The sequence below is a fragment of the Aptenodytes patagonicus genome, chromosome 3, assembly GCF_965638725.1.
Source record: "Aptenodytes patagonicus chromosome 3, bAptPat1.pri.cur, whole genome shotgun sequence".
Lineage (NCBI taxonomy): Eukaryota > Metazoa > Chordata > Aves > Sphenisciformes > Spheniscidae > Aptenodytes > Aptenodytes patagonicus.
This window is the reverse complement of record NC_134951.1, coordinates 123,751,496-123,777,974: the sequence shown is the minus strand read 5'-3', so window position 1 is coordinate 123,777,974 and position 26,479 is coordinate 123,751,496. Positions and strand designations below refer to the sequence as shown.

The 26,479-nt window shown below is 41.4% G+C and overlaps 1 protein-coding gene across 5 annotated transcripts in view; it reads left to right on the top strand.

Moving 5' to 3' along the window:
• Positions 1 to 26,479, top strand: part of MACROD2 (mono-ADP ribosylhydrolase 2) — a 913,271-nt gene that overhangs the window by 592,241 nt on the left and 294,551 nt on the right. For all 5 annotated transcript variants that reach the window (XM_076335066.1, XM_076335065.1, XM_076335063.1 and 2 more), the window contains one exon: positions 18,390 to 18,420. In XM_076335066.1, the coding sequence (XP_076191181.1) occupies positions 18,390 to 18,420 (31 nt within the window). The remainder of the gene's footprint in view (positions 1 to 18,389; positions 18,421 to 26,479) is intronic.

Below are 26,479 nucleotides of genomic sequence, written 5' to 3'. Positions count from 1 at the left end.
GCCAAATTATCCCAAATATGCTTCATGTACAGCTTAAAATACAGTATTTTGATATAGCATTAATCAGTGTGCCACTATTTTTCTGAGTGGTGCTTACTGTCATAACATTTATAAAATAAAATCTTTTCTTCTTAAGAAGAAAAGCCAAAGACCTTTACCAGTGCTCTCCATCCTGTGGCCACGGGATCGAGGAAGCTGAAGCCAGGGTTACTGTCACAGTGGTCTGGGTGCCAGGGAAGGCAATGGCTGATGTTGCTTGCGGTGTATGGACTCACAAAGGTCAGGGACCACTGCTCAATAACAAACAGGTAGTGTTCAAGCTATTTCTCTCCTATTAGAACAGGTCAAAACTTGACTGAAATGTTATGTGTATTGGCCTCCCTCTTTTCTGTTTGCTTCCACTTGCACTTACTATTGCTATTTTTGCCCAGCTCCTACCTATCTGTCCTGGGCAGTGTGTGCCCCCCTTCACCGAGCTAAGGATGGAAGTCGTGACTGTCTTGTCTGGCAGCCCCAGAGATAGTCTCCTGCTTTATTTCTGGCACCAACTAGACTAGGAAGGCTTGTGCTGCAATGACAGCGTCCCTTTCGTTGCCAGGTATTGTTAAGAAAATAAGCAGCGTTGCTTATTTACAATAGACAAAAAAAAAAAATTCACAAGATGGAGAAGTTGATAGCCTTTGGATGTTATGGATTAAAAATCAATTAGCAGATGAGAAATGAATACAAAGAATAAAAAAGCCATTCTCTTCATGAAAGAGGTTAACAGTAGTATTAGGGGGAGCAGTGTCAGGACCAGTTTTGCTCCATGTATTTAACAGTGTTTCCAGCAGTGCAGTAAAGAGGGCTATAATTTGCTGATGACTCAGAATGACTGACTTTATATATAAACTTCAAAGACTTTAGATAAAGATTGCAGAATCCACAATGGAATCATATAAATGACTAAAACATGGATGGGTTCTTAATTAGTTGTAACTCCTTGGGGAAAAATTTTCTGAAAGTGATTTTGGATGACTTGAAAACAGTGCTGGCTGGAAAGGCAAATAAAATGCTCAGCTCCCAAGATGTGGCTGGGGATGATATTTTTTTAGGGGGGCGCATAATGTGAATGCTGCTACCAGGTGGAACACTGAGTTACAAAAAAGATATAGCAGAAGTAGTAAAGATCTGTCAAATATTTAAAATATTATGACAACTGGTGTATTCAATATGTTCATGAAAGGCGAGTATAAAACATGCCTCTTCCTCATGTTTATTTTGTCATAAAGCAAGAGGACGCTAATAACGTAAGACGATGTAGTATTTTACTTCTCCGATTCGGAGAGCTGTTCACTGTGCAGGGACGAAGTCCTTCCTAAACTCTCCCATAGCAGCACATTGGGAAGAAGCAATGAAGACCAGAGAGAGAAAATTTTCGCAGGGGAAGTGAGAAGGCTTCCTTGTGGCTGGAAGCAAATCCAGCAAGGATAAGGAGGGTCTGTAGTCCCTTTTACAATTAGCATTGACTAGTGTGATTCACGTTCCTTGTTCATGCCATGGGGAAGCAAGAGCACATTGCAAAGCAAACTCCCCTGCCTGATGCCTCCTTTACAGGTGAGGGTTGCTCAAAAGGACATCCGCAGCAGAAAATGGAATGAAAGACTTGGTCTCCAAAACCCTGTGTCTCGGGCAGGGCAGAGGAGGCTTGTGGGCTGCTTCTGTGTGATGGAGACATTCCTTCCCCTTGCAAAAAGGGTACTGCAACAGTCCCATGCCTCTTACATAGGTCCTTTTTACGCTGTTTCTGATTCTGACCTTTGCTGACTCTGTGAAGTCTTGGTAAAAGGCCGAGGAGGCGTTTGCTGAGTAGGCAGTCTCGTGTCACAGGGTGCGGTGAGCACTAGCTGGTGTCCGGCCAACGTGTGCCGTTCTCCTTGACTGTCGGTGGCGTGCTGACAGCTATGTGAGCTGCGTATGCCTGAGCCAGCCGTCGGCTCGATGATCCATGCGTGCTGTTTGCTGCTTTAGTGGCTCTCCTCCTATTTGGCAGTTATTGTTGTTCTGATGCAATTTGTTATTTTCACAGATTTTAGCCTACAAAAAAACCCGTTCTCTTGCCAGCTTGTCCATAATTTTCTCGATAGTTACGCAGAAGGCTTGTTGAAGACTGTATGAAGGGCCACACTGGGTCAGACCCAATGTCTGTCTCATTCGGTGTCCCTGCCTTTGCCATAGCCAAGAGCTGATGCTTAGTGAGGAGCGTAAGGACAGGGCAAGCGTTTAACGGCATAACGGTTTCCTAGCCCTGGCTTTTCATTGTTCAGGGACTTTATGATCCACAAATTTTATCTTCATGGTTTAAATCCCTCATTGGCTTTTTCTTAGGTGAATTTGTAATATTGATTTTCAACTCCCATAAACTTTTCTCTTTTGTGTGTCATCCACTCTGCTTTATGTGAAGCATCTCCTTTTGCTTGTTTTGAACTTGCAACACGCTGGTTTCAATTGATATCCCCTATTTTTTTTGTCCACCTGCAAGTTTGATTTGAAGGAACCTTAGTTCTTATTGTTGTAACGTAATGTACTGTCACTGTGTGCCACACTATAACAACACGGTTTTATTGTGTTGGTTATTTCATTGTAGGGTTTTGCTGATGTGTAAAGGGGACAATGCATACACTTTAGCTGAAGAGGGTTTTTGTTCAATTTTTTTTTTAACTCCAGCTGTTTGGTCTTTTAATATAGAATTAGAGCCTTGAAAATCTGTTAAGTTTAATGTCGTGTTACTTAGTGCTATATTGCAAATGAGTTAGCATTTTAATTCAAGTCTACAATGTGATTGTTATCCAAATGCATTTCTCCTCTCACAACTGGGTAAGTCTTGACTACAATAGTAATTTTGGAATATGACTTTATTCTTGAACTGATGGTTAATAATGTCAGCTTTTAGAGAAATAAACACTTTGTGGATGTGTCTCCATCTACTGGAAAAATACTCAAAAGGACCTACACATTTTGCCCATATATAATCTCCTCTTTGCTAGCTAATGTGTCAACAATTTGGAAAACATGGGTTGTAGGTCTGTCGGATGTGGGTGGCAGATGAATGAGTCCCGGGTGGGGAGAGTAGGGTTTGAGGGGAGAGAGGCAGAGAGGGACAGAAAGGGAGAGAGAGACGCTTTTTCCAAAGTAAAATGTGCAAAAGGTCAGAGAAAGTGTGGCAATGCCTATACAAACAACAATAAAATCCCTTAACTAGTTAAAGGAACATTTAAAGGACTGGCAAAACAGATGGTGCATAAGTTAAAACTGTACAGGAGCAACTTACCTTCTGCGGCAATTTCAGCAAGACAGTTATTTCCGAGGTTGTTACTCTATCATTCAATCACAACATGCAATTACTCTAGCAAACCTTCTGTCATATTGCACACGTTTTCACACTTGTCAGAGGAAAAGTCATAGATTAAACAATATGGTTTAAAGTACTGTTTAGTTATGAATTTCATAACTGTATTTTAACGCAAGTCAGAAGTGTTCTGTTGAAGCAGATCTCAAAAGAACAAGAACCAGGGGAATATGCTCAGGAAGAAAAACAAGTATCGTTGGCCATACAGATCCCATTAGCACAAATGGAAATTCCTCTGTGTTAATGCTTTTGCATCAGTCTGAAAACACAAGCAATTAGAGCCCCGTTTTGGAGTCACTGCATGTGCAGAACTCTCGCTGAAATCAATGGGAGCTTGGAGAAAAGACAGAAAGAGGAATCGGGGCCTTAACACTTACATTTCCCTTTTTCTTTTATACAGTCCTTACCGTGGCACATGGTACGCAATCTTTCAGTTATTTCTTAATTCTCTTCAAAGTATTTGAAAACAAGAAATTGTAAACCCAGTTTCTTAAACCTTTACCATCCACAGATGCAAGTTCTCAATTTCATTCATTTTCCTCACTGCTTTGGGTTTTTTAGTGTGGTTTTTTGTTGGGTGTTTTCCCCATCTGTGTGCTGTATTTGTTCTCCAGAACTGGTATCTATTTGGCGTACATAGCTGTTTAGATGTATATATGCTGCTTTTGTTTCTCACGCTAAATGGTTTGCATGAATGATAAAGTATTAGTAATGCAAGTGGTTGTTCCTTATAACGTTTCTTGAATAATAATGCGTCTCTGGTTTAGACCTTTTCATGTCTGTCTTTCCTTTAAGAAAAAAAAATTCAAAGCAACAGCACAAGGATCTCAATATGCTTTTTTTTAAAAAATGAAAGGGGCATCTGGGGGCAACTCAACCAGAAAAGACAGGGAAATCAAAGCAATAGCTGTATTCTTCTGTTCCATTTTGGTTACTCTGTTCAGTTTTCTTCATTTGGGAAATAAGTATTTAAAAAAAGAGAGAAATCTTTATGCCTTTTCTCCAGTTTTGTCGCTTCTACTATTTAAAAATAGACGTACTGGTTATTTCCATACAAAATATTTGAAAATAGGAAGAATTTGACAAGGCATTAAGTGTTACTTGAATCCAATACAAAAGTCTGTCTGGATCATTACATTAAACAGGAGGACGTAGAAAATTAAAGCCACACTTCCATTTAAAATTAACCTTGTATTTTTGCAGCAGCGCCTAGCGAGAGAAAGAATAAATGTCTGTAAGAGAATGAAAGCTGGAGGAACTTAGAGAAAATATACATATTTTCTCAGGTTTTGGGTTTTGTTTTTGGTTTTTTTTTTTACTTTTCCCATGTGTGTGATGGCCTTTCTTGCATTGACATTGAAGTTTTATTGAGACATATCCTGACACGTTTACTGATGCCAAGTGAAGCATTATGCAGATTCATTCAACTTGGTGGAAATACTGTTGGGGTTACTCAGAATGAGAAAACGTGTCAGAACCTGCAAACCTGGATTGGCCTTTCTTCAGGACTCCTCATTTGCTGAGTGTCCTGTTGAACACATTGCCACTGATTTTCCCAGAACCTTCTTTCAGACAGCATGCTGTTTTCCATTTTCTGAACCAACCCCCCTGTACCAGAAATGAGGTATCCAGAGTTGTTGACCCATTTTTGGCAATACTGGTGCAGCTTAACTTGTTTGTGTCATTCGACAGCAGTTTGAAAGAGGAAAAACAGTAGAAATAGGATTTGGATTGCAGTCGAAGTTGAGGGTTTCTTGCTGCCTGCAATGGCTCTGAATCAAGCCACAGATGGTGACGAGGTTCCTGTAGCTGCTGCTCTCCTTGTACAGGCGCTCCAGCAATGCTAAAAGCAAGGGAGGGCCTTAGGAAAAATCATAAAGTAGATCTGAAAGCAGATGTGCCACAGCTGTAAGGGAAGTGATAATGGAAGCACTGAATTCAGAATGGGGCGGATGGCAGCAATCTGTCATCTGGGGAGGAGGTGTGTGGAAGGATGGAAAGGAAAACGCTAGAGTGGGGTGACAGCAGAGAATAAATAGGGAGGGGAAAAATTACTGCATCGGGGGGACTCATGATAGCCATAGAAACATCTGTAGAGACTGTGCCTGGGAACAGTAGAAAATAAGTTAAAAAATACAAATAACCTCCTTGGTCTTTAAGAAGAGTCTCAAGTCGTCTTTATCGTGATTTATGTTACCAGACCTCCTCAACAGAATTACAGTCGCGTAATCCACAACTGCTGTTATTTATTCTGGATAAAGAAGGCAATTTTGACTGTGATCTCCCTTGACGTTTCCCAAGGTCTACTCCTGTCTCATACCTTTCATCATTGTGTACTTCTTCAAGGCAATCAGTGTCTCTTACCTCTCTCAAAAAGGAACATGCATTTCAGCCGCTCACTCTGGACCAGAGTGACACAGACGTTACAGGTTAGGGGAGATCAATTGCATAGCCCTGCTCCTCTTCACCTGGGAGGATCTTTGATGTGTTGACAAGGTTGGAATCCAAATAAGACATTAACCCACTGTATCGCAGTGGCTAAGGTGGTAGGAAGGAAATAAAACAGTGTCTTATTCAACAAGATATCCTCCCTTTTTCATTTTATAATCTGTGTCAATGGCAGTTGGAACTATTACACCTGCATTAAAATTACATATTACTTATATAAGTGGGAGCTATAAATATCACAAATAATAAAACTAAAATTGCACCGAGGTTCAGGAGACAGTATGTCTAAAACCTACAAAATTAAGGACGTTTAGAGGAAAGCCTTAACCTCCATCTGCCCTTAATTTACCTCATTATTCTTAGTTGTCAGAGAATGATCTCAATACTATGTTAATGTCGTTTAATGGCTTTTTCTTGCAAGGTTGGCTCAGATCTGAATCAGACCACGGTAAAAGATGCAGCGGTATTTCCTTGAGTATGTTGGTTTAGTTGAAGCAGTAAGGACAGGCTAACCTAGTGTTAAGGATGAAGCTGTTATTGTCACTGCAGTCAGTAAATACTTTTGTCATTGAATATCTCCTTTCAAATGTTTTTATAGATTAATATAGTCCTGTGAGTTCTTACTCCTTTTTCTTTTCATTTGAAAATATTATAAATGTAAAGCTAGTATTGATCTGTAGATGTGGCACAATATTGACTTGGATCAGGGCCCTACACACTAAATTTGAGCTTGTTAAGAATGTATTAGTAAGTGTAACGACCTGTATGCTGGAAATACTAATGCTGCATTAGGTATGTCCTCTCCTACCAGCCTGCATGGGCTCAAGCTAGGCTTGCAATGTCTGTGTCTTCTGAGCACAATGTATGTCTCAGCATTTGCATCCCCTGGGGTGGAAATCCCCCTGGACTACCAGGAGCCTGCGCTGTGTCCAGCAGATCTGACTTTCATAGCTGTGCTCCTGGAAATGAGACCAGTGCACAAGACTGAGGATGCTATGTAGTTCTTAATTAGCCCTTTTGAGAAACAGAGTGTATTCGCTGGCCTGGAGGTGCCTGCTCAGTGCTGGCGTGTGAGTATTTCTGTCTGAGGCAGGATTGTGCCAGACAGACCTTTTCCTGGACTGTTTTAAGCTCTCCTTTGCCATCACATCCGTGAGGCTGACTACCATATGGGATGATCTCATGAAGCTGGAGAAGTCTGGTCCATCATTTTTCATTAGAAGTAATTTTGTATTGAATCAATGGAAAGAATATTCCTGTGGTTAGGACTCGAGAGAGAGTTCCTGAATATGCTTTCTGGCAAACATGTATGATATCCTGTGCTCAGGGAGAGATTTGTTTCACCTGAATTTAACTTGGATATCTAGCTTTACTCTGTAGTCAATGGTTCCCCATGAGAGCCATTCATTTGACCTGAAACAGCTGATCACCCTCTTTATTAACTGTAGAGAGAACCTTAGACCAGAAGTCCAGCCTCAGAATGGCTTAACTGCGATGAAGCTGGATCCTAGCTTTCCTCTTAGTGATACACACCTAAGATGAGGTCAGTGGGTCCTGCAGGATCTTGAGAGTAGAAATATGCCGGTGGGGGTGAGATGCCCAAACACTGCTGTGAAGATGGCCTCTGAGGCTAAAGAATTGGAATCCCTTATTACAACAGGTTTTTTTGAAGTGAGTATGATTAAACAGGATTATTAGTCTTCTGAAAATAGTCGATATCCTTCATTTAAAAAAGTAGTAAGGGCTCTACCTGTGTTGTTCTTGTGAAGGAAGTTGAGTATTCAAGCTCTTCTTCACAAAATAATTAGACACTGATAGTTAGGGACTCTAGAGGCAAACCTAGCAACGCTCCATGCTCTGCAGTACCGAGAGGCTGATGCAATACGGGGCACGTAGGTGACAGCCTTCATTTAAAAAAGTAATAAGGGCTTTACCTGTGTTGTTCTTGTGAAGGAAGTTGCATATTCAAGCTCTTCTTCATAAAATAATTAGACACTGATAGTTCAGGGACTCTAGAGGAAAACCTAGCAACGCTCCGTGCTCTGCAGTGCCGAGACACTGATGCAATACGGGGCGTGTAGGTGAATGTCCCTTTTTCTTTTTGAAAAAGGCAAGGGGATTTTTAATTTCTTGCTCTTCGGCACGAGGGAGACTCGTAACTGTTCTCTGCTGGGGCTAAAAGCACATCACAGATGCGGTTCAAAATCAGTTTGTCGTTCATTTCAAGCCTGTTTTGGCATGGGTTGGTATAGAAAGAAAAAAAAAATTAAATCTGTTGTAAGTTCTCATTTGGTGTTTTATTCTTTCCTCCCCATCATCTGCCCTTTTGCTGCTTTAATTGGTGTTTCAACTGCAATGGCTTCTGAACATCCTAAGCAGATGCTGTCTTATAAACCCAATTATTATGTTACTGACTATATTTTTCTGTTGTGTGAGAGGTGGACTGAAAACTGGTTGAGCTGCTGGGATTAAAGGGTTGTGGTCAGAGGCACAAAGTCCAGCTGGAGGCCAAGTCCCTAGTAGCGTACCCCAGGGGCCAATAGTGTGGCCAATACTATTTAAGATCTTCATTAGTGACTTAGATGATGGGGCAGAAAGCACCCCAGGGAGTTTTCAGACAATACAAAGCTGGGAGGAGCAGCTGATACACCAGATGGTCATGCTGCCTTTCAGAGGCACCCCGACAGGCTGGAGAATTGGGCAGAGGGTACTTCATGAAGTTCAGCGGAGGGAAATGCAAAGTCCTGCCCCTGGCGAGGAATAGCCCCATGCACTAGTACTTGCTGGGGGGTGACCAGATGGAAAACAGCTCTGCAGAGGCAGCCCTGGGGGTGCCAGTGGTCAACAAGATGACCATGAGCCAGCAATGCATCCTTGAGGCAAAGAAAGCCACCAGCCTCCTGGGTTGCATTAGGAAGACTGTTGCCAGCAGGTCAAGGGAGGTGATCCTTCCCCTCTGCTCAGCTTTGGGCTCCCCGGTACAAGAAAGACCGGACGTACTGGAGCAACTCCAGTGAAGGTCCACAAAGATGATTAAGGGCTTGGACTGTATTTTACAGAAGGAGGTGCTGAGAGACCGTTCATCCTGGAGAAGAGAAGGCTCAGCGGCAAGATGTTATCAATGTGTATAAATGCTTGATGGATGGGAGTAAAGATGAGCACCTCTTCTCAGTGGAGTCCATTGAATGGACAAGAGGCAATGGGTACAAACTGAAATACAGAAAATCCCATTTAAATATAACAGATCACTTATTTACTCTGAGGTTGGTCAAACAGCAGAACAGGTTGCCCACAGAGGTTGTGGAGTCTCCATCCTTGGAGATATTCCAACCTGACTGACCATGGTCCTGGGTGACCAGCTTTAGGTGGCCCTGCTTTGAGTGGGTGGGTTAGACTAGGCAATCTCTAGAGGTGCTTTCCAACCTCAGCTATTCTGTGGTTGTTTGAAACGTACGATTTCATTTCTGAGGATTTCTAAATATAAATGTTTTATGATTTTTAAAAATGTATACCAAACTGTTAGTCCGTAGCTACCCTATAAGCTTTTTATTCTAACTACAAATGTGCAAATAGTTTAGAAAAAAACCAGACAACCCCCACCCCACAACTGAGTTTATACTTGGGGAAATCTTTCAGTCCAGGTCTTTATCCAGGCAGTTAACTGAGCTATTACTTTTAATTACTGAAAGATAATAAATTTGAAAAAATTTAAATAAAAATTTGGTGAGATTCCTCTAGTAGTGAAGCTTCTTAAATTAATTCTATACTACAATGCTCTACTATCTTGCATAGTTCATTGTAGCAGGTGGTTTCAATGTCTTCAAAAATCTATTTTAAATTCATATAAAGTTATAATACACAGCTGCTAAAATAATTTGTAAATCCTGGTAGTGATTCCTCATTTTTTTTTTCCACATTCTCATTGTTGAATGAATGTTCTCTTGTAGAAGGTTTTAATTATTTCAGTAAAAATTAAACAAAACTGTGACTCATTGTGTGAGATGAGGCACACAATTTGACAAAGAAAACGTTGCCACTTTTGTGGCAAACAGCTCATCAAAGGAAAAGCCTCCCCCCCCAGCCCCTTGATCTATTTAGTTTGGTTAACGGGAAATATTAAAGATGTTCTTTTGGCCCTTTTAACCTCTCAGGTGGCCTCTTTCAGTAACTGCCCTTTTGTATAAATAAACAGACTTAAAGGAAAACTGCAGTCTGTGGTAAATATTTATCTGGAGCAGTCTTTAAGTGTGACCAGCAGGGGAAACTTGTGGACATCCTCTGAAAAACTGACACATGTGGGTTTTTTTATTTCTGTGTTTTCCGAGTTATGATGAAGTTCTCTATGCACTTGTTGCAAATCTTTTTTACTAAATAAGAGGCCTTCGATCAGCTTTCAGTAGCTTTGCGACGGGTCCTCTCTCTCAATAATCATTTGCCACTCAGCTGTTAGATTCTTATTTTAAATTTAATTCCTGCTGTGTATAATTTTCTAAACCCGTTGTCCTTTGATTGTGCAGTATTAACTTACATTTTGGTAAATGAAGCTGCATAGAAAAGTCTTGAGCCACAATATAGAAAGAATGTTGGGTCTGAATCTGAACTTCAGCTGTAGTGGCTTGACCAGCATTTTGTCAACTGTCAGCATCCTTTAAGAACTTTCACATAGCTGGCATGTAAATTTTTCAGCATGTAAAATAGCCAGACGCTCATTTTTCTACCAGAAAATTCCCCTCAACTTTTTTTGGTACTTGCATGCCCAGTGTTTCTGATCGTGCTCAACAGCTGGATGTTGTAGCTCATGAACCTGCCAGTGTGTGAATGAGAAAGCTCGTATGAATGCCTAAAGGTTTGTGTGTGATCTGCTGTATTCAAGAGACTAATTTTTGAGGCAATAATTACTTTTGTATTCTTTAAAGACAGATTAATAAACATGCTAATAGGGTCTGTAATGAAAACTGAGTTTAAACATTCTCATATTCAATTATTCCATTTAATTTTTTTCTCTTAAGTTTCAGTATAGGGAATTGCATGAGTTTTCTATTAATAAGTTTTCTTTGAATGATAGTTACTTGCAAAATTTGTTGTCCATTAAATTACAGTTCAGAATGATGACAAATATAGAATTTATGCAAGAGATTGGCTGGGAAATAACATAAGTTTTTATTTTATTTTCCTTCCAGATCGTAGTATAAGGATTTTTAAAAGGCAACAGGATGGTATTATAGTTAGTGGTTTATGAAATGGTTTGGTTTATAAGTTTAATCTAGTAAAAGTAGTGAAACTTGACCCTGAATGTTTGATGTTACTGATATCTTAAATATGTATGTATGTACCCTGTTAATATTTTGGGCAGCTTAAGAGGTATAATAGGCCCTGAAGTTTATGGGTGCTTTTTGGAGTTAGGTGATTTTAGAGCATGTTATTTTGAAAAACATCTAAGGCACCCCATTTTTTTAGGAGCTTTGGCTGATCAACAGGAGTATCAGTGTAGCTGATACTGAAGTTAGTTGACACACACTGAAAAATGGTGCTGTAACTGGGTTCAGACTGTTCAGGCTCACAGAAATTAAGTTACGGCAGACTAATGGTCATGGCAAGGTGAAAGGAACAGTAATTTGCTGGTTCTCCCATCACTAACTTGCACTGCTTGATGCTAGACTTAGGGATGGATAGTTAGTGCACTTACGTCCCTCTCGCTGTCCCTGAGCTCTACAGGTCATCCTCCTGTTGAACTGTGGGCACAGATGGTGCTAATTGCGGTCGCGTACCGCAAGTCAGTGTCCGCACAATGGAGATGATTTAATACAAAGGGGGTATAGGAGTACTGGGTGTTAATGCTGTACTGAAATGCGGTGGGGAGTGGGCCACAGCAGGTAACTGGTACTGTTGTGCACACCTGGTGTTAACGTCTGTGCGTACCAGCTGCCAGGATGGGCACGGATGAGCTTTGAAGGGCTTCCAGTTTTGAATCCCTCTGCTTGTACGTTGAAAATAATGATTGCAATGGGTTTGGAGCACATGCAACAGATGGTTAAATATCATTTTCTGCCACTAAAAGGATTGAAAGGTTTTCTTTAAGTTCATCTAGGACCATGCTTTCTCTGCCATTTCATATTCCACCTCGACAGCTGTAATTCATCTCAAAATGTCAGCCATACCTAGGGGGAGTAAGGACTACGAAATGCACATCACCAGCCAAACAAGGGAAATGAAAACCCCTTATGTCGAATGACACAGAGCCCTCTCCCATCTTCCCATTTCCTGGCTGAGGTCCTGTACGTTCCCTGCCATTGTAGCACCTCGACCACGTGCTCCAAGTGGTGAACGTACACCACTGTATTCCCCACCACACCTCTGCACCACCCACTAGATTCAAATCATAAAATCTTGTCATGAAAATAAATTACTCATTATTCAAACAATTGATACCATTTAAATTAGTTTACTTTGTGGTTTAGCTGATACTTAGCTTTCATAGCGCTGTGCCACAGTCTTGATAACAGCACTTCATAATGCCATGACGTACGTGCCACAGCTTTTTGGTGTTGCATGTTAAAAGGTTTTCATAGCATGCTATCTAAACATGCTTTTTTTCCTGGCAGAAAGCATAGGCTTTAGGCAGTAAATACTTTTTTTTTTAAGGTGGACATGACAAGTCAGAGAGGTAGTAAAGTGCAAAGGAAACCAGAACATTATTCATCTGTGGTGTTCTACAAAGTTATTACAAATACATATTTACATTACAGTAAACTTTTTGAAAACACACATGGGAACTTAAGGTGTGAAAAGGCCCATATTAGTACTTTAACTCTATGCAGCAGAGCTCGTTCTAGCATAGGCAGCTTTACCTTATAACGCTCTGCTTTACCTCTGCAGAGTCCCTCTGACATTCACCCTAGTGAATCGCAGCAGAGCAGTGTTGTCAGGGCTGCTCTTAAACAAGCAATTTTCCCTCTGCCCACTCACCTGCCACTTCAGTTCATGAGGCAATCACCAACTGTAAGACCAACAATCTAGCAAAGGTGCTCACTATACTACTTTTAAGACAAGAATGCCTACTGCACAGAGGAACTCATCTTACCATGATATTTTGGTATAAATGAAGGAAGCTGAAAAACAAAAACTTGGGTACAACTTTAAAAATTATAAACTGAGGCACCTATAACAGAGCACAGTTTGGCTGAGTTTTGGGTCAGGTCCTCCGAGTGGCAGGAGTGGGGCATCCTCCTCCTGTTGAAGCAAGGATTCAAGTTTCTGCATATCTGACACGGAGAGTGTTTTGGCGCTTAGGTTTTTGGAGGTTCGGGACTTTCTGTGCTTTGGGTGTTAGTGCTTCTGCAATTTATTAACACTGCTAAGGTGCTGTAGGGATAGTTTTTCAAAGTGGAAGGCAAGTTAATTATTTTTGGTCCATAAAAACGAGGCAAAGAGAAATAACTGCATATCATTTTCTTGGCCGCTGTGGAAAATACAGTTGCACCGGAGCAGTGCTCAAAGCCAAGACCCAGGACAACTTCCCACTTGCTGGCAAATAAGAGGGAGAAGGTCAGAAAGAGAGGCTGTGAACGGGTAACTCCTAGCAATGTCAAGGGGATAAAGGCAGACAGCTCAGGAGCTTCTACTTGCAATTTTAGTAAAAATAAAGAGTTTTTTAAAAGTTCGTGAGGTCTTTGTGAAGATTCAGTAATGAAAGTTGCGTGAAGGAATGGCTCTCCAACTCGAGTATTAGATAGTCCCTCTCATGAGGTGATGCAGTGAAATCAGGGAAAGCTCAATTTGTTTGATGTTATTTTTGTCTCCTGTATTACGTGCTGGAGGAAAAGTGCTTACCTTGTATGTGGCTTGGTTGTGGCAGAAACGACCCTGGGATGCCGGTGCAGAATGCCAAGCACTTAATTTGAAGAAAGTCCTTGCTCTGTGGTAGCAATTATTAGGACTGCGGTAGGAGGCATCTGGTCATGTAGACATAGCAATCGTATTCATTCATTCAGGCCAATGTGACGCCCATCCACAAGAAGGGCCGGAAGGAGGATCCGGGGAACTACAGGCCTGTCAGCCTGACCTCGGTGCCGGGGAAGATTATGGAGCGGTTCATCTTGAGGGCGCTCACAAGGCATGAGCGGGACAACCAGGGGATCCGGCCTAGCCAGCACGGGTTCATGAGAGGCAGGTCCTGCTTGACCAACCTGATCTCCTTCTATGACCAGGTGACCCGCCTAGTGGATGAGGGAAAGGCTGTGGATGTGGTCTACCTGGACTTCAGCAAGGCCTTTGACACCGTCTCCCACAGCATTCTCCTTGAGAAGCTGGCGGCTCACGGCTTAGACAGGTGTACTCTGCGCTGGGTCAAAAACTGGCTGGATGGCCGGGCCCAGAGAGTTGTGGTGAATGGAGTTAAATCCCGTTGGCGGCCGGTCACGAGCGGTGTTCCCCAGGGCTCAGTACTGGGGCCGGTCTTGTTTAATATCTTTATTGATGATCTGGATGAGGGGATTGAGTGCACCCTCAGTAAGTTTGCAGACGACACCAAGTTGGGTGGGAGTGTTGATCTGCTCGAGGGTAGGAAGGCTCTGCAGAGGGACCTGGACAGGCTGGATGGATGGGCCCAGGCCAACTGTATGAGGTTCAACAAGGCCAAGTGCCGGGTCCTGCACTTGGGCCACAACAACCCCATGCAGCGCTACAGGCTTGGGGAAGAGTGGCTGGAAAGCTGCCTGGCGGAAAAGGACCTGGGGGTGCTGGTCGACAGCCGGCTGAACATGAGCCGGCAGTGTGCCCAGGCGGCCAAGAAGGCCAATGGCATCCTGGCCTGTATCAGAAATAGTGTGGCCAGTAGGAGTAGGGAAGTGATCGTGCCCCTGTACTCGGCACTGGTGAGGCCGCACCTCGAATACTGTGTTCAGTTTTGGGCCCCTCACTACAAGAAGGACGTTGAGGTGCTGGAGCGTGTCCAGAGCAGGGCAACGAGGCTGGTGAGGGGTCTGGAGAACAAGTCTTATGAGGAGCGGCTGAGGGAACTGGGACTGTTCAGCCTGGAGAAAAGGAGGCTGAGGGGAGACCTCATCGCTCTCTACAACTACCTGAAAGGAGGTTGTAGCGAGGTGGGTGTTGGTCTTTTCTCCGAAGTAACAAGCGATAGGACGAGAGGAAATGGCCTCAAGTTGCGGCAGGGGAGGTTTAGATTGGATGTAAGGAAAAATTTCTTTACTGAAAGAGTGGTGAAACATTGGAACAGGCTGCCCAGGGCAGTGGTGGAGTCCCCATCCCTGGAGGTATTTAAAAGACGTGTAGATGAGGCGCTTAGGGACATGGTTTAGTGGGCCTGGTGGTGTTGGGTTGACGGTTGGACTCGATGATCTTAGAGGTCTTTTTTCAACCTCAATGATTCTATGATTCTATGATTCTATTCATCTAATGTATAACAGTTAATACATTGCAGCTCAGTGTGAACTAGAACCCCTTGTTGTAGACAAGCCCTTAAGTATTTAAATACCTAAGTCCCTCTTATTGAAATGTCTTAGCGTCCGACTTGGCCTCCGCATGGTGACGATTGTAAATTTTCCCCATGAAACTGCATTACATTTCCTCCTAATTAGCACTGCTGCTGTAGTCTTAGTAAAGAAACATTAGATTAAAAAGTACCAGAGGCTGAGCGCCCACATCCTCTCCTACAGGAATTAAATCAATTTCAGTCTTACAGTATTCACACAGCTGATTTAATTTGGCCTCTTTCTCTAGATGATGGCAGCAGCATAGTAGGAAGCTCTTGTCGTTATTACTTGTGTTCTACTCCAGAGTTGTATCCGTTTTGAGTGCTGTCAGGGTAGCGTTTCTTATTAGCCTCAAAGTAAAGCAAACACGGTATTTCAGTAGCAAAGAAATTAAAGGTTAGTCAATAAACAGCAGTTACCGGCAACAAATTAAGATGAGAAACGTTTTATTGTGGAAATAGGAATGAATGTTTCCTACTGTGAAATTGAAGTTTTTATTGAAATCATATATATAATTAAGGTATTTTTATGCACAGGAAAGGTTAGAAACCTTAACATCTTTTGTCCATAAGCCAAATATTGTAGTATGTTGATATCCATGCTGTGAGTTCCCCATTACTGCTCTGCCAGTAATTTCAACCTGGCATCTAGACTAAATTGTCTCCCTAGGAGCCAAGAGGAAACTCAGTTGATATGTGATCTTGGGCACGGGCCTTTCTTGAATGAATAAAAGCACTGTCACACTTTACAAAATTACATCTGCTGGTTATATGCTGTGATCATCTCTGAATGAGGGAGAGGGCAGAGCTCATCTAAGTTATGACACAGACCGGTATTCGAATGAAGCTTGATGGGATTTTACACACTCTTGTAGCTCCATTCAGATATGTTTCAGGTGCATGACAGAAACTGAAAGCAAGGTAATGATTATGACATGTCTACACAGTAATTTTAAAGTAAGTGCTAAGAAACAGGCACAACACACAAATTGCTAGCTAAAGCTTGCTAAACGGCCTCAGAGCAGTGTATTCTGTGAATGAAGATGAACAAATGCGACAAGCGTCTGCCATGCAATGCTGAAAATGCAGTTGTCTAATCTGCTCTTCTCCGAGCAAAACTGAAAAGGAAGCCCGGTCCCCTGGAGCCCGCAGCCTTCCCTTCAGGCACTCGGCTCCATTGGCCTCAGCAAGCACAGCGGCGGTGTGAGATCTTGACGGCGTGTGCCAAGCCTGTCCCATAGTGCAGTGGTTGGTTTGTAAATCCCTTCAAGAGCACCGTCAGGGCTTTAAGTAGATGCATCACGCTTGGACGCCGTATCAGCCAGATACCCTTTGCTTTGCACAGGTGATAAGTCTGCAGCGACGGAGGGGGAGCTGGTGCACGGTGCTCCTTTCGGTGCCTGGGGGCCACAGAGCCTCCCCAGCCCGTGATTCCCCAGGTGGGTGGCTTTGCCACCCGTGTGGGGGTCTGAAGTCATCGGTGGTGCTGGAGGATTGTTTTGCCTTGCCCAGAGTTGTGAGGCCAGTAAAAGAAGGAACCTGAATACTCTTACTTGTTCCCTGTGGCCGATAAGACTAAAGCACGTGCTGGTACTTGACTTGTGGAAAAAACTGAAAACAAAACGCTTGTTATTGTTGTTAGGAGCAATTATCTCTTAACATGTGAAACTTCAACAGTGGTGAATTTTTAAAATCTGTTGCTAAACTGGACAAAATCATCCTTTATGCCTGCCTCTCACTGCTGGAGCATCTGTTGCCACCTCAGCCTGAGCTCTGTAACTGTGTGTGGGTTTTTTGGTGTTTTTTTTTTTTCTACTCCATTCCTCATTTCCTTAAAGAGCTGATTCATTGTGATTTATTGGGTACAAACTACAAAGCTAAGTATTTTTCAGGATGTAAGTTGTAGTGGTTGTGAGAAGGAATGAGACTATAATTCTCCCCCACTTTATTTTACTGAAGTATTTTCAGAGAGGAGGGGAGGATGTATTCTTTCCATTAGACCTCTCCTTTCTTAATCGCCATTCCCTAATTAATTCCCTGGTTAAATATAAAGCAAGCATTAGCTTTGAATAATGTTTTCCTGTGTGATTAAGGAAAGAAGAATTCCTTTCTTTTGTATGATGACTCATCGCCGGGGGATCTGGAGGGAGCCTGAGGGTGGATATTTGAGACTTTGGTCCCAGGTGCTCTTGTACCTTTGAGCTGTGTTCGCTGTCAGTCCAGAGGTGAGAGGCAAAGGTGATATCACATATCAACTGCACACAAAGAAAATTGTCTCTCTTGTGAAACCATGTACAGCTTTGGTTCCTCCTGGTGGAAAACTGACTCTGGCTCACGGAAATGCCAATCTCGAGACAACACGTACAGCTAGGAGAAACGTAAATTGTCGTTCTTGCTGGCACAGTGTATGCAACCATCTTTTGTTGCATAATGCATTTTCTTTGGTGTCCTAGCTGACCCAAAAATGTACCCTTTCTTTTCACCCAGCACCTTCTAGTTCCCCTCCCTGCACCACTTTGCAAGCCTTTGACTTGTAGCAGTACAGGTGTGTTGGGTCACTGCAAACCCTGTGTCTGAAAGAACCGAGGTTAAAAATTAAAAGCTCTGAAACAAAAGAGGAGGTTATAGTGACCAAGGGCATGGCAAAGAGACAGGGGAGGGCAGGGCAGGGTTTAAGCTGGCCAAGCTTATTTTACTACTGAAGAAACATTGTCTAATTCTACCCAGAGAATATTACTTTTTTTTCCTACCGTACTAGCTTATGGCGTTAATTTTTAGCTCAAAGGCAGTTTTAATAATGATTCTGGGTTCAAATGTTGCTCATAGCTCAAGATGAGAAAAAGAATGCAGCTTTATTAACATGGCAGAAAGGAAAACGTATGGAATATGTTTCATATAATGACATGAAAATGCCTGTGAATTGAATGCCATAACAGTGAAGGCTACAATGTGTAATCTCTGGGTGTTGAAAAACAGGCATTTAAAAATACCCTTGGTTTTGATAAAAGTTCAGCAAAAAGAAATCCCACTGATTTTTTTTTTTTTCTTTCATTTGTTTTACAGGCATTTCCCTGTATTTCAACAGGAATTTATGGTAAGTAAGACCTTAGATGTCGCTTATTGCTTACTCAGTTTTTCCTATTATTACTATTTTGAACAGCGATATTTCTTATCAGATGTCTCGTCAGTCATTTTGGCTTGCGAATCTATTTATACTGTGTTAAATAACAGAGACCCAAAGCCTTTGACTGTGACTGAATACTAGTGTGTTGATAAGTGGGATACTGTTGTGCAGCCCTTAGCAGAACCCTTAGCCTGCGAGTCGAGGCCCACAACTGTAATTACACTTCTGCAGCTCTGGTAACTCTTAAACACACCGCTGTGGCTTCAACGGGGAAAAATAGGGTTTTGGCAAAATCTTCCATCCGGAAGGCAGGCAAGCAAGACTCCTCAGTGCCCAAGACTGGGGAAAACCTATGTCTTCCTCGAGCAAACTTGCTAGGATAACATGAAATTGTCTTAGCTCCCTTGAGTTGTGCTTCCACATTTTTAGTTTATTAATTTACATGCAAATTAAAACAACTCCCTCCGCCTGAAGAACTGGAGGGAAAGGGTTATTATAAAAGTTCATCACTTGCTTTGTTGTAATCTTAAGGCAATCCATTACTAATAGTCAGCTGCTTTTTGGTTGACATTGTGGAAGAAGTGGGCATGATATTTGAAGGAGGAAAAAGACAAGCTATTTGGAAAAAAATATGGAGAAATTTGAGAGGACATGCAAATTTACAAGGGGACAAAAATTTTTTCATTTAAAAATAACGTAGGCTGATTTTTCTTTCATTCAGTTTCAGTAAATGCATACAAATGAGAGTAGGTTGGATTACTTGTACAATTCAAGGGTTCTAGATAAACACGCTAAGCAGCAATAAATAAAAAAATGCAGTCATCACGTACCACCATAGTATGACATAGCTGCTGCTGCGTGAAAATAATTTATAGTAATATTTAGATAAATTAATTTGAGTTTTGACTAATCAGATACTGCAGATGCAGGGGAAAAAAGTGACAGGAATATTTAGGGTTGTTTCTTCTTTTTCAAGGGCCTCTTATTTAAAATTGATTGTTTGATGATTGTAAATCTGAATTAGGCTTCAGAAGGCAGAATCTAAATTACTTTGGGTGCTGTATCCTTTTCTACTTGAACTGCACTTTCATTATTGCAGAAGAACATGCAGATGCCATTTCCACAAACTCTAGAAGTCACTGAATATGAATCTGGTTTCAGATAAAGCTCTGCCTCGGTCCTCAGTTCAGGTCCCCCTCTTGAACTTTCAGGGAGCTCCGCATTTTAGTTCTTGACTCTTGGCTTAAATCTTGATCTTTAACATAGATGCATTCTTGTTATTAGTTTACAAAAACAGGCAAGACATGGTGTAAATATATGGAAATAACTAGTAAGAGGAACATACAAATAATAATAGTTCATTTTATTTTAGAATTGTCCTAGTTAATAGAAAAGGTCTCAACAGGTGAGGAATATGGTTCCCTGAAGTCAGTAAAGAAAGTTGGAAAGGATCTCTGGTAGGAATCTTGAGTTTTCTTTTCCTGAGGTAACGGATGCTTTTCTTGAAGCCTGCATTGATTTTAACTGGAAAGCTGTGGCATTACTGAAACATTATATAGTGTGGCAGATGCTTTTTCAGTATTTGTTTGCTGTTTTCACCTTTGGAAATGAGTTAAGACACATATCTGCTAAAATACTCTGTTTTTCTGAGGCTGGTTTGTTTGTTTTGGGAATACAATCTCTAATTGATTTTACTGTTTACATTTCAATAAATACTTTCTATTCCTCAATGAAAAAAATACCTTCTTTCCAGACTCTCAGCCTGAGAACAGTAATTAAACAGGCAACCCCGCGTCAGGCTTCAGGTGTCAATATTTTCAAGAATGTTTGATAGCAGTTGCAGTGCTAAAATTATGCTGCGTGATGTGTTTGAGGTGTAAAGTACACCCAAACCCTGCAAAGCTATGCTTTCATCTTTCTGGTTTTGTTGAGCTTTTCCCCTCTATACATGCACATTCCTTTAGATAAAGTCAGTGTCTAGACAAGCAAGTGGATCAACTTCATTCTTGGTGGCCTAGCCGATTAGTATTGCTTTATGTATTGTGCAGTTAACACTGGACTATCCCAATAAAATATTATTGAAGGAACACACAGCCTTGAGTTCTCACCTCAGATCCATACGAACAAATGCTATCCCTTCAGAAATCCTTGGCTGAGAACTGAATCATAGAATCATAGAATCATTAAGGTTGGAAGAGACCTCTAGGATCATCGAGTCCAACCGTCAACCCAACACCACCATGCCCACTAAACCATGTCTCTAAGCGCCTCATCTACTCATCTTTTAAATACCTCCAGGGATGGGGACTCAACCACTGCCCTGGGCAGCCTGGTCCAATGTTTCACCACTCTTTCAGTAAAGACATTTTTCCTCACGTCCAATCTAAACCTCCCCTGGCGCAACTTGAGGCCGTTTCCTCTTGTCCTATCGCTTGTTACTTGGGAGAAGAGACCGACACCCACCTCGCTACAGCCTCCTTTCAGGGAGTTGTAGAGAGCGATGAGGTCTCCCCTCAGCCTCCTTTTCTCCAGGCTAAACAGTCCCAGTTCCCTCAGCCGCTCCTCATAAGACTTGTTCTCCAGACCCCTCACCAGCCTCGTTGCCCTTCTCTGGACACGCTCTAACACCTCGACATCCTTCCTGTAGTGAGGGGCCCAAAACTGAACACAGTATTTGAGGTGCGGCCTCACCAGGGCCGAGTACAGGGGCACGATCACTTCCCTGCTCCTGCTGGCCACACTATTTCTGATACAGGCCAGGATGCCATTGGCCTTCTTGGCCGCCTGGGCACACTGCCGGCTCATGTTCAGCCGGCTGTCGACCAACACCCCCAGGTCCTTCTCTGCTGGGCAGCTTTCCAGCCACTCTTCCCCAAGCCTGTAGCGCTGCATGGGGTTGTTGTGGCCCAAGTGCAGGACCCGGCACTTGGCCTTGTTGAATCTCATGTTGAGTTTCACCTCCAAATGGAAGTGGACAAATTTGCAAGAGATCAACTGAGTGTATCCAGTTTAAGAATCTGGATTGTGTTCTGCTCCAAATTCTTCTAAATGCTTAGATTGCTTGCCTTTTCTATTATTGTTATTAGGAGAGAGTGGTCACGCTTCTCTGGAGAGCAATCCTTTCCTGTTTGCATCACTGCAGAGCACTCCTTTTCTCCCATAAAAAGGAAACTGGGAGGAAACAAGCAAGCAAGCTAGCCTCTTTCTGAGGGTTTTGGCTAAGGGCAGATTGCTTTTCATGAGAAGGGTGTTGGATAGAGGAAAGGTCTGCCTTTCCTCCCCAAACGCTTTCCTGACGCTCCATCTCCACCCATAGCACTGTGGATGTTCCAGCTTGAATGAGTTAAAGCCCCAAGAAGGCTATTTGCCATTAAGGCACTGTGCCAAGAGTCAAAACTTTGATTTTAATGTGCTCCTATTTAAAGAGCGCTGGCAACAAATTCACTCATGAGGGATCTTTATTTTAGGAGTCTGATAGTGTCAAATGAGGGATTAAATCTTTAAAAAATGAAGTAGAAAGCAACCAATGCTGAATGTTTGTAAGGGCTGCAAAACAAGTAAGGCTCTACCCACAGGCACTTTGGAAAAAAAAGAGGTGTTATCTTTTCCTAAGAGATTCCTGTCCCCTCTAATGTGCTTATAAATTGATAATCAGTCTAAGAAAGCAAAGGTTGTGAAGACTCATATCCCCATGGATCCCTGGGTTACTCTCTTCTGTTGCAATAAATGCTTTCCTTTATATCAAGAGCATGAAGCTTCATAAACAAAACTGCTTCAGGAGGAGTACAGAGGACCTGTGTCACTCCCATATCATTGGGGAGGTACTGCAGGATCAGGCGGCAGATCCTCAGTAGCTGTTGAATAATACTGAAGCATGAGCGAGAGTGCAATCTTAACCTTATCATGGCTCTTCTATAGGCCAGCTAGATTTTTAGGGATTTTCCTACATTTTGTCTCTTTTCCCTTTTTCAAAGCAATTCTACTATCTGTTTAAAAAAAAATTGAAAAGTGATAAAAACAAATCTACAGACAAATCTGTAGGTCAGAGGGTAAAAAGTGTTATTTTAGGCTGTAGTGTGTCAGATTTTCACCTTATATACAGTGAATCACCATTTACACATCCACTTTCCCCATAATTACCATCTTGTTATGTCTGAGGTACTGCCAGAAGGAGGGGAGGAAAAAAAAAGCTACTTTCTTCAGTTGATTTTGTGGAAGAGCACCTCATTATCATGTCTTTCGGAAGCTATCCACAAATTCTGGTGTTTGCAGGCTGCAAAGTGAACAAGGATGTCTGATACGGTGCTACAAACCTTATGAGCTGCAAAATTAAAACAAGGCTCTGCAGATGGATATCAGAAGACAGGAATTTTCACGTTTGTCACAATACTCTGTTGAGAGATAATTATGGGGTGGACTAGACATGGAAGGAGTTGAAGATATTACGGTCTGTGCACACCTATTTGTTACCTTCTTACTGTTATTTTACAGTACTACAGGGTTTGGCTTCTGTTCCTAGATACTTATGCAACACAAGCTGCTCTCTGGCAACATGAGCAAGTATTTAAACGTTATTTTAAACTTAAGGGAGGGGAAAAAAAAAAAGGAAAGGGAGGGGAAAGATAAAACTTTAAGAGAAGTCTCTGGTTAGTATTTCTTTTTGTCTCTACATCAGTGTAGCTGTATATTTTACCTTAGCTTGACTTTTGCTACAATGATATCATCTATCCTTTCTGAGAAAAAATAATGGCAGCTCTTAGGTTTTGTTGTGAATGTATATTTGCATTTCTTTTAAAAACACAGAGAGAGAGAGAAAGGGAAAGAAAAAGACCAAAAGCCATGGAAATGCAGAATGTCTGCAGTGATTTAGGCAGTGGAAACGCACAGGTTCACCACATTTTAAACACCTTTATTACATTGGAGTAAGACTTGTTTCTTTTAGAATCAGGCCACATATGCTTACTTGTAGCTTTTGGCCTGCTCATGGCAAAACATTGCAAGGTTAAATTTATTATGTGTTGCTAAAGGAGGGTCAGAAAAGCAAGCTTAGAAAGCAAGGAAAGGAAAAAAAAAAAGAGAGTAAAGTATGCAGTGTGTATAGAAAATAGAAGCATATAATACATTCTCAAGGCAGGATGCAAGGGAGGTATCGCAGATCCTCTGCTCTGCTTTGTCTTTATCTGGGGAGAGAGGTCCCTTGGTCTAGTGCCAGCTCGTGTCACAGCTGTCCCGACCTCCAGTGCGTCCTCCTCAGTATCCAAAGAACGATTCATCCTGCCAATCCGCAGAGGGCTGGGAGCGTATCCATCAGCTCTTCCCCCCGTGAGGTGATCCAAGATAGATTATAACAAGGGATTAACTGACAGGTGCGCTACTGAAGGATTATAAAAGCCCTCTGAAAATCTGAGTCAGAAGACTAAACCAAATGTTTTCAAAGGCAGAATAAATTCCTGACACAGGGCTAAAGGTTGAGGCAATCTATTTCCATCTTTCCCATCTGTTTCTTCTCATTTTCTGTTGGCGTTTCATTCCTAAGATACATATTTCTTTAACGAGCAATTCTAATAAGGGTTGCGCTGTCATCTTTCCAAGGAAGGAGTTAGCTGCAAATTTTTCAGACCCACTATACGCAAATGTATAATAAGTAACCATGAAGCAGGCTTGTATTTATCTGCAGTCTGGTGCTTTGAGTCCCTGCAACCATCACAACGGCCTGATGCTGTACGTGATCATCAGCATTTGAATATTGTGATGTCAATTATGGTGACCTAGGAAAACAGATATTATCATATAAATTCGGGGGGGGGGGGGGGGAGAAAATAAAATCCGGTAGGTCACATAAGGAAAGTTCCCATTAAGAAGATTGTCTCTTAACTAAGCCAATTTTTTAACCCGATCAGCAGCTCCTCATCCCTCAACTCAGGCTGCATCAACTTTTTTGACACTACTGTGTGGATTTAACAGTCATTTTTTGTAACTCATTGGGAAGTTAATTGCATTTTGTTATTTACTCCATAATTTGTAATGTAATGTAATTTGTAATGTAATATTTTAGAGAAAATGAAGATATGTGATAACTCATTTTTTGATGCTTCTTTTGGGACTGATCACCAGTTAATTGAGATTATTACTAAAATTAGTAATAGTAACAGCTATGAAATTACTATTATAATATTCAAGTAATCCTAGAAATCTAATTACTACTTGTATAAAAATTTGTTGCATGCATTATTTAACAGTGTTCTTATTTCAGACAGTGTAGCATCCATGATACTAATTGGTCTCTTCCTGTATTTTAAATACTAAAAAAATTATTATTGGAAAGTGTAAATCAATGAGCTCTCAACAGTCTAAAATTAACATTCATATGACACATTTAGCAAGGAGAAGTTCAAACTTGGCTCCAGACAGAGACTTAATAAGCTCTCTTTTTCAGTGGAAATTGGCATTTTATGGATATTGTAGTTAGGCTATCTAGAATTTTATCTATTCTGAAGTTCTTGCTGACTGGTCAAACTTACAGCATTTCCCCTGAATACTAGAGTACAAATCCTGTCCTTCATTAAAATGGTGTTTAGTGACTGTCCTTAAAAATTTCTCTTCGAAAGCTTAGACTGTTGAACACTGAATACTCAGTTGCCTCATGGCCTCGCTTTTTGTCTTTTCCCTTTTCTTTTTAGGAAGAGATAGAGAGTCTATGTAGTTACTTCTTTCTTTTAAAATCGGCAGAAGCATGAAGAACGTCAGGCTTTTTTAAAGTCTGGAAAGCTTGGCTCCTTTGTTAGGCTCACTGCTCTGAGTTTGTATTTGCATATATTAATTGCTCCCTTCAATCTTGCAACTTCTGCCCACACTCTCTAACCTCACTGTCTTGGTTCTACTCTGCAAGAAACAATTGTTTGTGTGCTCTCTTGCTCTTATTTCATAGTGGCTTACATCTTGAAGCTCCTAACATGGCTCACGTCTAGCTGCTTTTGCAATGAGCTATATAGATACCTGCAGACTGTTGAAGAAAAGCCAGTAACATCTCCAAAGGCATCAAAAACACATTGCACTTTGGGTGCTTTTCCCCTTTTTCCTTTCACTTTTTGTATTATTTTTTTTTTTCCCCAGGCAAACTATTCTGCAAAGCATAAGAGTTGGAAAAGATCTCTGGTATTCAGAAAACATATTGCTGATATCACAAACAGGGCTTCAGCTGGTCAGATATAAAGTTTGTTTTGGTATTTGTGGTTTTCCACTCTAAGAATTAAAAATGTCTCAATTACCATGATGAAAGTTAAAACTCTGTATTGTTATATACCAACAGCATCACTTAATTCCCTTTTCTAAATTTTCCTGGCTGATGTCAACAAGATAATCTTATGTGTTTGTTCTATGGCTTTACAATCAGGAAAAGCTAAAGTTCTTTGAAGCTAATTTGTTAAGAAATTAATTTAAGAAAGAAAATAAAGATATATGGACCTTGTCCTGGAGACACTAAATTTATATGATACACGAAGTATAAATTACTTCTTGGTAAAAGGCCCAATTATCGCTATCCAAAATTTTGCTTTGATGTAATCTTGTCCCTTCCCCCCAGAAAAGAGCATGTCTCTAAAACTAAACTTGGAGCCCAATCTGTTAGTGAATTCCACTGTTTGCTTTGGCATGGGTAGAACATACCACAGCATCGCGGAAGAATCCAGCAGCAGAAGGATGCCCAAGTTCAAAATATGCAGTTTCACTTTATTTAGCTTTAAATGTATATAAAGGAATGAACTGGCCCAAGATCACTTAAAAATTACTGTCTTGACGAGTCAAGAGGCTACTATCAACTAGTATAATCTTTTGGATACCTATTCAGATAATTAAATCAGATGATTAAATCAACGAGTTAAGTGTGTATACTGCTATTCATGACTACTTCTCTACATTTATTTTTCATCTGGAGAAGTCAGCATTCAGAAGCAAAGACAAAGATGTTCTCTGAGGCCGTGACTAACCTTATTCAAGTTTGAAATTGTTCCTGCTTTGAGCAGAAGGTCGG